The sequence below is a fragment of the Bombus terrestris genome, unplaced genomic scaffold, assembly GCF_910591885.1.
Source record: "Bombus terrestris unplaced genomic scaffold, iyBomTerr1.2, whole genome shotgun sequence".
Lineage (NCBI taxonomy): Eukaryota > Metazoa > Arthropoda > Insecta > Hymenoptera > Apidae > Bombus > Bombus terrestris.
This window is the reverse complement of record NW_025963552.1, coordinates 5,088,507-5,102,540: the sequence shown is the minus strand read 5'-3', so window position 1 is coordinate 5,102,540 and position 14,034 is coordinate 5,088,507. Positions and strand designations below refer to the sequence as shown.

General features: G+C 37.0%; 1 protein-coding gene across 1 annotated transcript; it reads left to right on the top strand.

Moving 5' to 3' along the window:
- The first annotated feature begins 1,153 nt into the window (after positions 1 to 1,153).
- Positions 1,154 to 8,265, top strand: LOC105666774. The gene is made up of 2 exons (XM_048414166.1): positions 1,154 to 1,749; positions 4,415 to 8,265. The coding sequence occupies exons 1-2, from the start codon at positions 1,720 to 1,722 to the stop codon at positions 7,250 to 7,252; spliced, it is 2,868 nt and encodes a 955-aa protein (XP_048270123.1). The 5' UTR covers positions 1,154 to 1,719; the 3' UTR covers positions 7,253 to 8,265.
- The last annotated feature ends 5,769 nt before the right edge of the window (positions 8,266 to 14,034 follow it).

Sequence of the window (14,034 nt, the reverse complement as noted above, 5' to 3'; positions counted from 1 at the left end):
TTGTATCTCAGATGATATTACATATAAATATATTGTCGGTAATTTACCGACCGCAAAAGTTGATGGTCCATCGAATTCAAATAATCATTTCTTTAACCACATTTTAATTTCTTGAGCAATAAGATTCTCATCCTTAACGCTAGAGTATAAAACAGATAGTTTGACAAATATTTTAACAACCAGTGGTATCTCATAAGCCTTTCACAGAGTCAACAGTAAGTACATGTGTGTGTGTGTGCGTGCGTGCGCGCGCGTGCACGCATGTGTATGTATGCACATATTTGCCATGTTCGAATACACAAATTTAAGAATTCCATTAGAGTGGGTAAGACTCCTACGGGCCAGAAAATATTTCTCGAGTAAGGGATTTCAATCGATTTGTTAGACTTCACCGTGCAGTGCTTCTTGTGTCTGCAGCACGATCGTGTTTAGAACTAAAGTCTATTGTATTATGTAAAACTACAGTTATTTAAACAACATTCTTTTGTATCACGTGAAATATTGTATGTCTACTTTAAGTATATTGATGAAAATTATGAAAAGCAGTTTAGTTTATATTGTTCACATTCAATGATAATGTAAACAAAGGTGTTAACAAATCGATGCCAGCGCTACGACTAACGGCTGATTTGTAAAGTACATTTCCGAATATTAAGAGCATTACCCTCTCTACTGTTTACAAACCTGTGTATACGTATGATGCAGGAATAATCAGATATTGATTGACGTGTGTTGGTGTTACTTCTTAGATGCACAGATATATATACATATATAACGTGAGTTTATATAGAAACGTGAACATGAAAATTGTATTGGACATAACGTGAAGTTAGTCAGAAAATCTACTCAGTAACACGCATGCGCTGTAGCTCTACGAATCAATTTTTTATTTACCGTTACGTGTAAACGTACAATATGATACTGTTTCGTAATTAAAATGCAAGTTATAAAATAGATTAGGTAAAATTAGATGAAACTAATATTAAACTGTCGAAGAGTGATGTATTATAAATAGTATAAGGTTCTTTATTGTACACTTTCCCTCCATAAATATAATTTCAAGGTTACTTCCTTACCGATAATGATCTGAACCTACCTGAACTGAGCGGCATGTTTGCTACTAGTGGAGGACGCCATTTTAATGCCCACAGTACTGCTCACGGTGGTGTCCGAGTTTGAACGGCATTTTCTCTCTCTGTGCATGTTTGTATGTGTATAAAAAAAATTTACATTCTATCTTGAGCGCGAACTATTAACAAAGGAAAACATGTTCTGGATGCAAGTGAATAATAAGTGAATAATAAGTGAATAATAAGAGAGTGTAAACATCTTTTAAGATCATGTATGACACGTTAACCTAAAATACTTTTCATCATCTTCTGCTTTTCATTGATTTCACGACTTTTTATCAAATAATTACAGTTTTGTTAAATATATTTGATAACTTTCTGTTATGATACTGTTATGTTTACTTACTGTTTGATATTTCGTACAATTTCTATATTCATTTACAAGTTGCTACTGTTATTGTGCAGTTATAACATATTTTAAGAAAAACGCGAATTGTTTTTTGAGGATATTATTAAAGTCTACTACTCACTAATTATAGATTTTCTTTGTGCACAGGCAAGCAGTTTGTCTAATAATAATAATAATAATAATTTCCTAAAGCATATAGCTCGAGTGTTAGTTTACGTACACCCCGTTGATGCAATCTCCATGGATATAAAATTGGACGACAAAATGGACGTAAGTACCTTTTGAAACGTCATTCGATAAGAGAACTTTGACCGTGCTGAATAATATATTTTGTTTCTATAAATCTTGGTTAATATAACATATTAAGCTAACGTTTATGTACCACTTTCTTTAACTATTTCGATATAACAAAGTAAGATTTGCTTCTTTGGCCGTTGTGACGCAAACTTGTGATTTTTAATAGAAATAAAATTTAATTGTTGAATTAGAAGGAATTTCTGTCATGGTACATAAAATTTTGTATAATGTATCTGTCAATTGTAAGATTACTTTGGTCAACGCGCTGTGATCTCTTGGGTCTATGCTTTATATATTATGGCTCAATAATAATACATGGATTAAAAATATTAAAGTAATGTAGAATGTCTAGCATCGATGCAACCTTGCTTATTATTATCAATATAATATTTAATTGCTCCTTGTAGAGTAATGAGTTTATACGAACGTGATTATTATACAATTAAATTTCATTTACATATTTTATTTCATAAAAATGGAAATATTGAATTGCAAATGATTTCCTTTAATATGTTAATATTTAGTATACTGATTATGTTTACCATTTGCATTATTATTATTTGTTATTAATTTTCCTAGGCTTGTAGAATATAAAATTAATATTTATACATATATAAATATGTTTTATGTAATATTAATGTAAATCACTGATGTATCGTGAAATGTTATCTATTTATTCATACGATACCAAGCGAATTAATAAAAAAGATGCATGTTACAGATAAGATTTTTATCACGTTAATGGGTTAAAGCATACGAGCGTTGAAACAACGTATGTTGTAAAAAATATATTGCCGTATAATAAATTAAAACTCACACATGCATCAGGAAGGTTCATCACTGGCAAAGTGCGTTACCTTTTCAATGATATATTTATATGAGTACGGGCGTTGGATTCAGCTGAGGCATGTTTTGTATTGTATAACCTTAAATAGAGCAGGTCACACCAACGTACCGTTAGTTATTCGTTATCAATTCGATGAGCACGTATTTTTTATGTATGCCCAACGATTATCCTATAGCGAATAGTTGGATCGGAATGAAACCCCCCTATTTTGTGCAACGATTTTTAGATTTGTTTATTATGAATCATTTGTTATTGCAAAAATCATTTGTATAAATCAAATTATTTAAAGTTGTCAACGCACTTCTATATCGATTCAGATTAAAAAGAAATATTTTTGGAGTTTTACAACACAATGTCGCGAAGGTTCCGTTAAGCATGGTTTACGCCACAGTCAAGAACAATCGCTATTTTTGAGAAATAGAAATTTAGCGCTTCGACCATCTACATGCCAGCGCTCTGATAGTACTAGATAGTAGATGAGTAATTCTTCCGCCAACTCTGCAAAACAGGCAACGCTCTTATGCCGTGACTTCTACGTACCTACGAAATGACTGTGAAACGTATGTCCGTTTTAACGCTCGTGTACCTTTATGCCCAGGTTTAAATTTGAGCATGTGTTATGAAAAATATTGCTGCTGTCAGTTCATATACAAAATTTTTCATACATGTTTGCATTCGTGTGCGTGTGCGTTTGCCCGCTTGTATATATATTCTTATACAAATTGGCAACATAGTGAAAGGGAGGAATTTTGAATATGTCCCTTACTTCCCGAATAGCATTGGGACAGTAGTTCTAGTATAGCCTAGCGTAGAAAATTCGTTGAGCAGACTGTTCAAGTTGAAACGTATTGCAATGACGCTACGCATCGACTCCAAAGTCTCATGAAATGACATCAGTATGTCAATATATACTTAATATATACCCAATGGCTTTGCTTACAAATTAAGAAAATATATTACTTTCTGCATCGATTCAAGCCAACATACATCATAAAAGAACAAAAGACGTTGATGCGTTCATCGCATGAGTGTTTCGGCGTATGTAAGCACCGTTGACAGTCACGTTTTCCTTCTGTTTGACCAGATACTACCATTAACTGCTTCTCACACCGGTTACTAATTGCAATTGATTCTACAATATTTTCCATCGAAATGGATACGAATATTTCTATTTTATATTTTCAAATGATATGGAATTTTTAGAGTTTTGCATGGTGTTTGTTACTCTGCCGTACATTTTATTTCTCATTTATAATATACAATTTGTTAAACATGTAGAAGGACCGCTCGTTGCTTTGTACTAATTTGTTGCCTGGAAGAATACATTCAGGAAATAACGTTAAATAACCATGCTAAAAGTATTGTTTGCGAATCTGATTTCTCTTACATTTGAATATAGTTGAGAGTTGAATATAGTCGACTTCGCTACATAATAGTTTGAAAATATCGATCGGCCCTGTCCTGTAGTAAATGTTAGAAGTTGAGAAATAGTTTCTTAATAATTCTAACGGAACCGTAAATTTGCACAAAATTTGCACGTCTCTTGTTATGTATGTAGTATTCTGGATTTGTGCAGCTACTTATTTCATGTTTTTAATGGTAGAATCTGGCTAACTTATAAACACGGCGTCACAAACTGCTCTTTCTAGTATCTAGTTCTGTAGCTTCATACGTAGCTTTCTATCCTACCCATGATATTTATGGCACGATTGACTTCAATTACCAGACTAGGACTGATTCATCGATTTTTCGTTTCTTTGAATGTTACATTAGGTTTGTATATTTTTTCAGCCTTTTGAATATGCAATAAGCATAAAGGAAGAGTCAATCGATCCAGGAATCTGCGATGATTTGTCGCCAATTGATACGAATACAGAGAATGAAAATGAAACAGCGACGTTTAAAGCTGAATCTTTGGATGACGTTTATTGTAAAAATGAAGAATCCGCGTTTTCTCAAGAAAGTACGTGTTTAGAAAATAACAAATCGGATGCTGATAAACGAAAAAGTAAACATAAAGCACCTTCAAACAAAAGAAGAAATTGCAATGTTTGTTTGTTAACTTTTCAAACTAAACATTTATTGGAACTGCATAATAAATTATATAGCCGTAATATATTTAAATGTAATAATTGCACTGCGATCTTCATTATGCGGATTTCGTTGATGCGTCATTTAAAGAAGAGATGTTGTACGAAAAAGTCGTCGGGATATAGATGTAATTTTTGTAACCGAAATTTTTCCTATAAAAGACATGTCCAATCTCATTTATTCCATGCGCATGGGAAAGCGATATTTTCTGGTGAAAGCAAAATTATGGAAACATCTCCTGAATCGTTAGGAAAGTCGAATAATTTGGATGGTATAGTCATGTCAGAATCAAATACTTCACACAGTCCTTGCCCAAAAGACGTAAATAGCTCAATAAATATATCTTTGAAACTATCTAATAGTTCAAACAATACACCCACCGAGGGTTCCAGCAGCAAGATCAAGTCTACGCATCCGAAACGGTTAAACGATTCGTATGGCACTCCTTCGAACAGGATGAAGCAGACCGTCCTTACAGACTTCATGCCGCTGTACAAAGACAAACCGAATGACGAATGGGTTAGTCCAGAAAAAGTTATCAATACGGAGAATATTCCTGTTAATGCGACTATTATTCCAACTTCAACGCTCGAGACATTCGGTAACGAGACATCACCGGCTGCAGAAGTTATTCAGATGTCGAATTCTGTTGAGCGAATCGAATCTCCTGTTAGGAACAAGCCATTTGTTCAAATTCATGTGAATTTAAAAACAATGAAATCTTTATTAAGGAACGAAATAAAGGCTAAACTTGAAAGCTCTAATACCTCGCACAATATGTCTTATAACCTTAGACCAGTGAAAAGATGTTCTTCTTCTTTAAATGATTCTTACGATTTATTGAAGTTTGAGACCTTTGGAAGATCGAGACAATCTTTTAAAAGAAACAAGTCCCCCTATATATTTAACCAAAGTAGAAGATCTGCAGCTGAAGTTGAGTGTAAAGAATGTGTGGTCCGTTTGGAGAAATGCGACAAATTCTTGGAGTCTCCTAGTTTTGTGTCAAACGTAGAGGAAGACAAAAACGAAGACGCTTTCAAAGAAGCAGTATCGAAAACTGTGAAAGAAGGATTTAAAGGTTTTCGTGAAACAAGCTCGGCATGTAACTTGCCTTTGAAAGCTGACACGATCGCGTCAAAGCGATTCAATGAACTTGTAAAATCTTCCGCTGATAGATTAATCGTACCTCAACGAGAATCGGTTGAATTTCAGAAGAACCTTAAGGTCAATAAGCAGAAAATATTTCAATGTCATATATGTCAAAAATCGTTTTGTTTGAAGGAGAACCTGTGCGAGCATATGAAATTGTTCCATACGATTTACATGTCGAGCATATGCAACGCCCGTTACACGTCCATGAATAAATTACTAACTCACTATCTACGTCAGCATATCGTGTTTAAACGAAGGGAATGTTGCGTGTGTTATGAGAAGTTTGACACGCCGGCATTGTTGAGGCGACACATGATTGTGCATTGCTTGAAGACCATAAGATCAAAAAAGGACGCTCCAATGGTTGATGTTGAAAAAAACTGCAACGCATTCAAGAAACAATACAAATGCAAAGGTTGTCGCAAACGATTTTGGCTATACTCATGTTTGAAACAACATACGAACGTATGTCGTCAAATGAAAGTCTTAATAAATAAACAACGTGTACCTTGTGTAAACCATTTGTCTCGGTCCTTGAAAGAACCAAGTGACATGGAACTCGGCATAGTACAGTCACCTGATTTTGAACAAATGTTGAATGTTTCGGGTGAGACGACAAGATCTTTGGAAAATTATTTGACTCCGAGTACGCCTATTACGGATGATACTTTCTCTTCGTCGTTCGATACAGCTGCAAAGAACAAAAGATTACGTAGTGGGAATACACGCGTAAAAGATCACAAAGCGAACAAGATGGACAGAACAAAGTTTCTTTGCATTACCTGTGGAACACAATTCCAAAAATTTAAAAATTTGTGCATACACGAGCGCACCTATTGCCAAACAGCCACAGAGAAGTGTAACGTTTGTAACACGATGTTTTCCACTAAAAAGTTATTACAGCTTCACATACTTGCTACTCATACGCCTTCGTGCTCGAGGAACTACAAATTCTTTTGTAAGTTCTGCAATCAAGGATTTCTTAAGAAATCGAATCTTCAAATTCACGAACGACACTTGCATATTGGGCAGGATACTAGACTGGAGCTGAATTCCGATTGCGTTGTGAAAGATAAACCAATCTGTAATATATGCCATTTGTTATTCGAATCCTACGAACGTTTAGTCGAACATAATATGTATTATTACAAGGGCAATGATTTTTTATGCGCAATATGTGGCAAGTTGTGTCAAGGAATGTACAAGTTTTATCATCACAACAAGTTGGAGCATTGTCCGGACGAACCACGGAAATTGCCCCCTTACAGATGTAATACTTGTAACGAAGGCTTCAACTACGAATCACATTTCCACGCACATAAGCTACACGTTCATTCGCACGATTCGACCCCTGACGAGGCGCGCGACCGCGATACATCGAATTAGACTTTTCGCATCTGATAAATTAAGATAACCACAAAATAGAAGCATAGATAATATTTAATTCTTCGATTTATAGGTCGTTTCAAAATCAATTTTCACGGTACTATACTGAGGAATCGGCCTAGATTGAGACGTGCAATAAACGCGTTAAGTACACACACACACATACGAAGCAAATGATTTCTAAAGCGCTCTTTAAGTCATGCATTCGCATTTTCCACGATACGCGTGAAATGTATTGATATTTGTTGAAATATACTTTACAAGTCAAATCAACGCTTCTGGCCTAGTGCAAACTGTGCTCGACTCAACATCGAACAGTGAGTGAAATTTGGGTATCAGCTTTAGGCGCTTCCTGTTCGTTGTTTGCGATGGTCTCAGTTTGCCGAACCAGAATATGTCAAGCATTCTAGGCTAGACGACCAGCGAGAAAAAGAGTGAACCAGATATTCCATATTGTTTCCAACTTTATTTAATGTACATCGTTTTGTTCACATAAGAGATAAAGAGATCTAATCGCGTTGATAGATCGAGTAATACATTTGTCTGATTTTCTTTGAACGCGTTATATTTATGTGCTTTTATATACGTATATGTTTTCTCCGTGCGTGTGCGTGTGTGTGTGTGTGTGTGTGTGTGTGTGTGTGTGTGTGTGTGTGTGTGCGCGCGTACGCGTGCGCACGTGTATTTTATCAAGTACGTTGATCATTACCCTATTTCATTATTGTAAAACTTTTTGTTAAAGGAAGTGCGTACGCGTTTGCCGATCTTCATATTTTATAAACTGTTTTGTCAACGTAAATGTTTGAAAATAAATAAAAGGTAGAAAATAAAGGAAGCGAGGGTAAGTAAATGCTGCAATCTCTTTTCTTAATTGGTCTGATATTGATCATTTTTCTTCTATTGCAATGTTTGTTTGCTATAATTATTCGTTTAAACGTCCGCTCGATATAATATTTATAACATTCGTTAAAAACTGAACAAACCTATTAATGAATCTGATATTGAGATTAAAATAAAATTCATTTCGTTTATCGCACGTAAAATGATTATATGATAAATTTCATATTTGACAGATGATTAATTTAAATATGGATCGTAATTACAATTTTCATTAGGAGATGATATATTTACTTACCCAGCTATCGATTAATAACATCGAATGATAATTGTACGGGAACGACAATGCTTTGTAATGTGCAATTAAACTATTACGTTCAATATTCAGTAAATTAATATTTCAATTTCCATCACAGTGTCGGTCGCATAATACGATAATCGAGAGGAATATGAGACCAATTTCGTCGTATTAGAATTTCTATAAAGAAATAAAAATTGACGTTTATATCAAATATATTGGTTGTTTCACAGCGGGAAAATGAACTATTTTTACGAGCTTCCACCGGTTCTGTCGTGCAACGAAACGAACAGTTGAGCAATTATAAAAGCTTGTTAACGTTTGTACTTTTTAAATGTTTGAAAACTGATAAATTTAATAGATTGCTCGGGAAATTTGTAGATTTTAGTAGTATGATATTATACTGTTTTTAAAAGTTTAGGTATTCTTGAATAAATTACATTTTTCAGAAAATAATGTAAACTCTTTCCCCGTGTAAACTGCGACATTCGTACAACCTTTATTGCTGTACGAACCAACAGTCTCGAGTTCGAAACGGTGTGTATATTAAACTCGCGTTAATTAAAAGACACGACATGAAGTTAAAATTATGTCTTTGTATATTTGGGACTCGAAATAGGGTGTACTGGTACCATTGTATACAGCACTTTGACTCGAAACGTATTGTACAAGCAACGTTAATTAGAAGATTGAAACTACGTTCTTGTTGAACTGATGATCAACTAGAAAATAACGACGTATTTGTTTCCATCCTGTTTTCGCCGAGATGATCAATCAGCAGTGACTGCGCTAGAACAAATCCTCTTTATGAAAACATGAAGCGTTTTTGTGTCAGAAGAAATATAATTTTACAAATTCTGCCAATAACCTGGATTTTGGAATTTGAACCGAAGCTCCTACCGAATTTTTTGAGGTATGTTGGAATGGATCGTTTGAGTGAAAAAGAAGAAAAGAAAAGTACATCGAATTAGAGGAATTCCAAAGAGAACTTCACCAATTACAATTTGGAGTAAAGTTTCATCGGTGTGGTTGTTACGTCGCGTGAAAAGGTCCGCGCGACGTCCTTCTGACCGTCTGATCGTCAAGGCCCAAGCATCGTTAGAGAAACCCTCAATAAACCTAAGGCCCCACCATAAACCGAGTCTCATTAGTTGGCAGGAAGCTTTAATCCTGCAAGTATTTCGGTTTATAACTGGTACTTAAAAGGTCCTTCGGTCTATTGTACATTTTCTGCCAAATTACGGAGAAAGGAAGTAGTTACCTAATGGGAAAAACGAAATAATTGCCTAACGGAAAAGCTGCTTTTTCCCATAAATAATGTCGCCCGTGAATCACGTTGGTAAAAGGCTTCTTCCTTCCATCTTCCTTCCCGACATCGGTCATAACCAATCGGCATCGCGGATCATTGCCCTCACTTTCCTAAATAAAAATGTAAGCAACGAATCCGCGTTCTTCGTTCAAAGGGTACACCCATACCGAAATTTTCTCCATTATCACATCAAACCGAACGTCAGAGTATTCTTTCGGATCTCACGGTGCCTGGAGTTCCTACAGTTCCTTCATCTCTCAGACTGTTCATACTGCTCCGACTGCTCCTACTTCTACCGCTTCTACGCCATCAGGAGAGTCACTATATTCTCATAACCAACGAACAGTCAAGGTCAACATATATACGGATTCTCTCATCTAAGAATAATCCTTCTCTTCGTTACCTGTATCTTGATCAACGGCGTTACTACTTTGTGCGATTGTATAAAGTGTTGGAAATACATAATTTATAATTCTGTGAATCACAGTGTTATACTAACTGGATCACCCGTATTATCTTAACCGAAATTAGGGGATCGAACTATTCGTGGTGTCGATTATTATAATCGTAACGGGAATTTACGACTCCCGTCGACGCGTTTTCTAGCGATTGCGTCTCCCCGCGATAGCTCGAAAATACAGTGGTAACTTGTGCAAAGTTGTTCGATGTTGCCGGAGATCATCCAAAGTGAAACACGAACGAAAAGTAGACAAAACGTTTTACTACATTATAGATTTTAATGGCAAAATGGAAAGCACTCTAAAGAAAAATGGACCTCTGCCCAATACATATCCTATGGTAAAGAAAATTTTGATAAAATCCAGACGTGTCTGATCAAAATTAGGGCGAGAGAGAGGCTAGCCATATTTATCAGATCGACGGTTGTATTGCGTTTCAATTGCGGCACGATAAGTTAACGAGAATTGAATTTTAACGGAAGAGATCCTTAGTATGAGTGCCGGCCCATTCCATGCACGTTTCCTGATAACGTGACACACGACACGGGTATAATATCAACGGCGTGCTCTAACGTGCCTCTGTTATCCTGTCGTCCTTCAGTCACGCTATTTTCGGAAATTCGTGTGCCCTATTTCCCGTTTGGCATATAAGTTGCGGAATCAGAAATACGCCGGTCTCAGCGAGCACACGTTGCCTTTGTCACGACCAGCATACTTCAAATCCGATGGATCGATGATGGGGATAAAGATGTGGCGGCCCTGGCGACAATGTATATCGCCGAAGTGCCTAATGAGTCATCGATATCCCAACGGTCCTTCCATCAAATGTTCTAGAAGCGTGGCAACGGTCACGTACGCCTACAGGGTAGTGGGGATATTGAGGGATGACAAACAAAGAAGAAACAGATCCCACCGAAAGTCAAATTGTAAGAACTTCAATCTTGGAAAGTCACGGCTGGAGCTCAGAACCAAATCGCAGTCACTGTAAACTCAGAGTACAAGAAATAAACTCTCTTGTTTTTTTGTTACCTTTTATTTTTCTTCTCGTTCGAGCTACCCCTTTTTTTATTTTACGTGACACTATAGATGCCGTACAACTATAGGCAGAATTTACTATGTGCTGTCGATAGTTTCTAGCGAATATCGCGGTAACTAAGCGATACCGCTTAGTCGGTTATATGTATTTAGGAAAAGGAAAACATTGTTCAGAATCGTGCTTTCTCTCCGCTCACAACATATTTAAAAATCACCGAAGTCGCAGAGGTCGAGTACTATCTGTGCATTTACCAGCGTTACCAACTACTATGCTTTACTGGAAAAAGGACTAACAGGATGGCTCACAGGCAAGGGAGGTACTGCTCTATATTGTTTACGCATTCCTTATATACGTACAGCTACTTAGGAATATGCTAAATCCTGAAATTTTGATTCTTCTGAGAATTACTTTTTCCCAGGGTAATGCCTGCATATACGGCCAACGATTGGATCTGCACGTGGCCATATATCCGAAGAGGCGACTATTTAAGGATAGAACCAAATTACTCGACTGCTATTCACTCTGTCGTGTTCTACGTACGTTACCATGCGCGTATTAAAGGTAAGTGCGAATGAGATAGAATAGCTAAAGTGCAATAAGATACTATATAAGATAGGGTTCCAGTCACGTATTACGCATTTCTTCAATTTAGTTAAAAACTGTTGGTGAAATGTAGCCATGCTTTAATATCATTTTGATCGCACGAATCTCAATAATCTGACTAGGGTCATTTCATAATAGAATATATATGTCGGAGATGAAAGGACATGGGGGTCTTCCTTTTGGGATGTTTGGGAAGGTCCCCATACTTTAGTCCCGACTTTCTATTATAGCTGTACTTAAATAATGAAACTTAGAAGTGGTTGTTTATGATTTAATCCGAGTATGGGCGCCCGAGATTTGTGACAGTGGGCTTGGGCTCGACGTGACATAACGGGTCGCTGAACGTAGCCACGGTCACAAGATGGACGTGTACCTAACAGAGGTATAAAGTAATTATATAGCTCTCCTTAAAACGAAATAGTTGTAGCGGCATTCGACAGTAAACATTCCAACGGGTTCTGTCTTGTGGCTTGCCATACGCAGACCCTATTCCTCGGGAAAAATGATTACCAGATATCGATACATCTCCACAGTACATGTTCAGTTAGCCTGAGGATCCGTTATAAATCTTAGGATTTAGTTAACTAAGGTCTTTCAAACGGACAATCTTTATCCTAACTGTCCCTAAATCTACTACGGGAAGATACAGGAAATCTGCATTTTTCACGAACGATGCTTCCCGCTAGCAAATTTCTCTCAAGGCGGTTAGCATCCTTCTTCAGCCACCGATATAGAAATTAAACAATTAACAGCAACGTCCACTTCCCTCACTTTCCGAACGAAGCCGTTCTTCGATGAATCCGATGATCTCGTGTCCTTAGACACACCCCATCATAGTTTTTCTCTGCAGCATGACCGTGACAGAAAGGACATTCTCGTGCGATCTCATCAGCAAGTATATTGTCACGTAAAATAAAAAAGGGGGTAGCTCGAACGAAAAGAAAAAAATAAGTTAACAAAAAAACAAGAGATTTTATTTCTTGTACTCTGAGTTTACACTGACTGCGATTTGGTTCTGAGCTCCAGCCATGACTTTCCAAGGCTGAAGCTCTTACAATTTGACTTTCGATGGGATCTGTTTCTTCTATGTTTGTCATCCCTCAATATCCCCACTACCCTGTAGGCGTACGTGACCGTTGCCACGCTTCTAGAACATTCGGTGGAAGGATCGTTGGGATATAGATGACTCATTAGGCACTTCTGCGATATACATTGTCGCCAAGGCCGCCACACCTTTATCTCCATCATCGGTCCATCGGATTTGAAGTATGCCGGTCGTGACAATAACAACGTCTTTACGATCAGTGAATACTTCATGTTTTTAACAAAGAGTCCGACTTAAACTTTGGAGGAAAGTACATTTGCTATGCCGTTGACCTCGAATTCGTTATTGAACCTAAGACCATTGTCATTAGCATATCGAGTATCTAATTACTACGGCTACTTGTCAAATAAGACAAGATTAATTTTTTGGTGATATCCTTTGCTGTCAATGAATCAACGTGTTCATTGCGATGTAATTGTATTGTAATGTAACACTGCTAAATTCATCATCTGCATCAGCATATACTATACCTGTACTTATACTTACTTCAATATATATGTCGGAGATGAAAGAATACTGGAACCTTCCCTTCGGAACTTTGGGAAGACCCCTAGTATTGTAATTTAGATTTCACCATAGCCGAATTAAGAAACTGTTGTCATTCGATTCGACTGTACTTATTTGAGATTTATGATAGTGAGCTCGGGCTCGAGGCGACAACCAGTCGCCGAACGTAGTCGCGGTCAAGGGATGAACGCTTTGTCTAACAAAGGCATGAAGTAACTCTATAGCTCTCCTTAAAAGAAATACTTAGCACGGGACACGACGGTAAGCATTTCAATGATTTCTGTCCCGTGACTCGCCACACGCAGACTCTATTCTTTGAGTAAGATGATTACCAGATGTCGACGCGTCTCCACAGTACATGTTCAGCTAGCCCGAGGACCTGCTATAAATCTTAAGATCTGTTTAACTGAAGTTCTTCAAACCGACAAACAGTCCTCGTCCCAACTACGAGAAAATAGGAGAAATCTATTTTCTCACGAACGACGCTTCCTCTTCTCGAACTTTCTCTTAAGGGCGGCTAGCACCCTTCCCTAACCACCAACATGGAAATTGACCAATTAACAGTAACGCCAATTTCCCTCACTTTCGGAATGAAGGCTTTTCTTCACGAATCCGATGATTTCGTGCCC

What these genes read in the sequence shown, in the direction of transcription:
- LOC105666774 (XM_048414166.1), top strand. Translation starts at nt 1,720, where the DNA reads ATGGATATAAAATTGGACGACAAAATGGAC. An exon ending in AATTGGACGACAAAATGGAC is followed by an intron (nt 1,750 to 4,414) that starts GTAAGTACCTTT and finishes ATATTTTTTCAG; the next exon opens with CCTTTTGAATATGCAATAAG.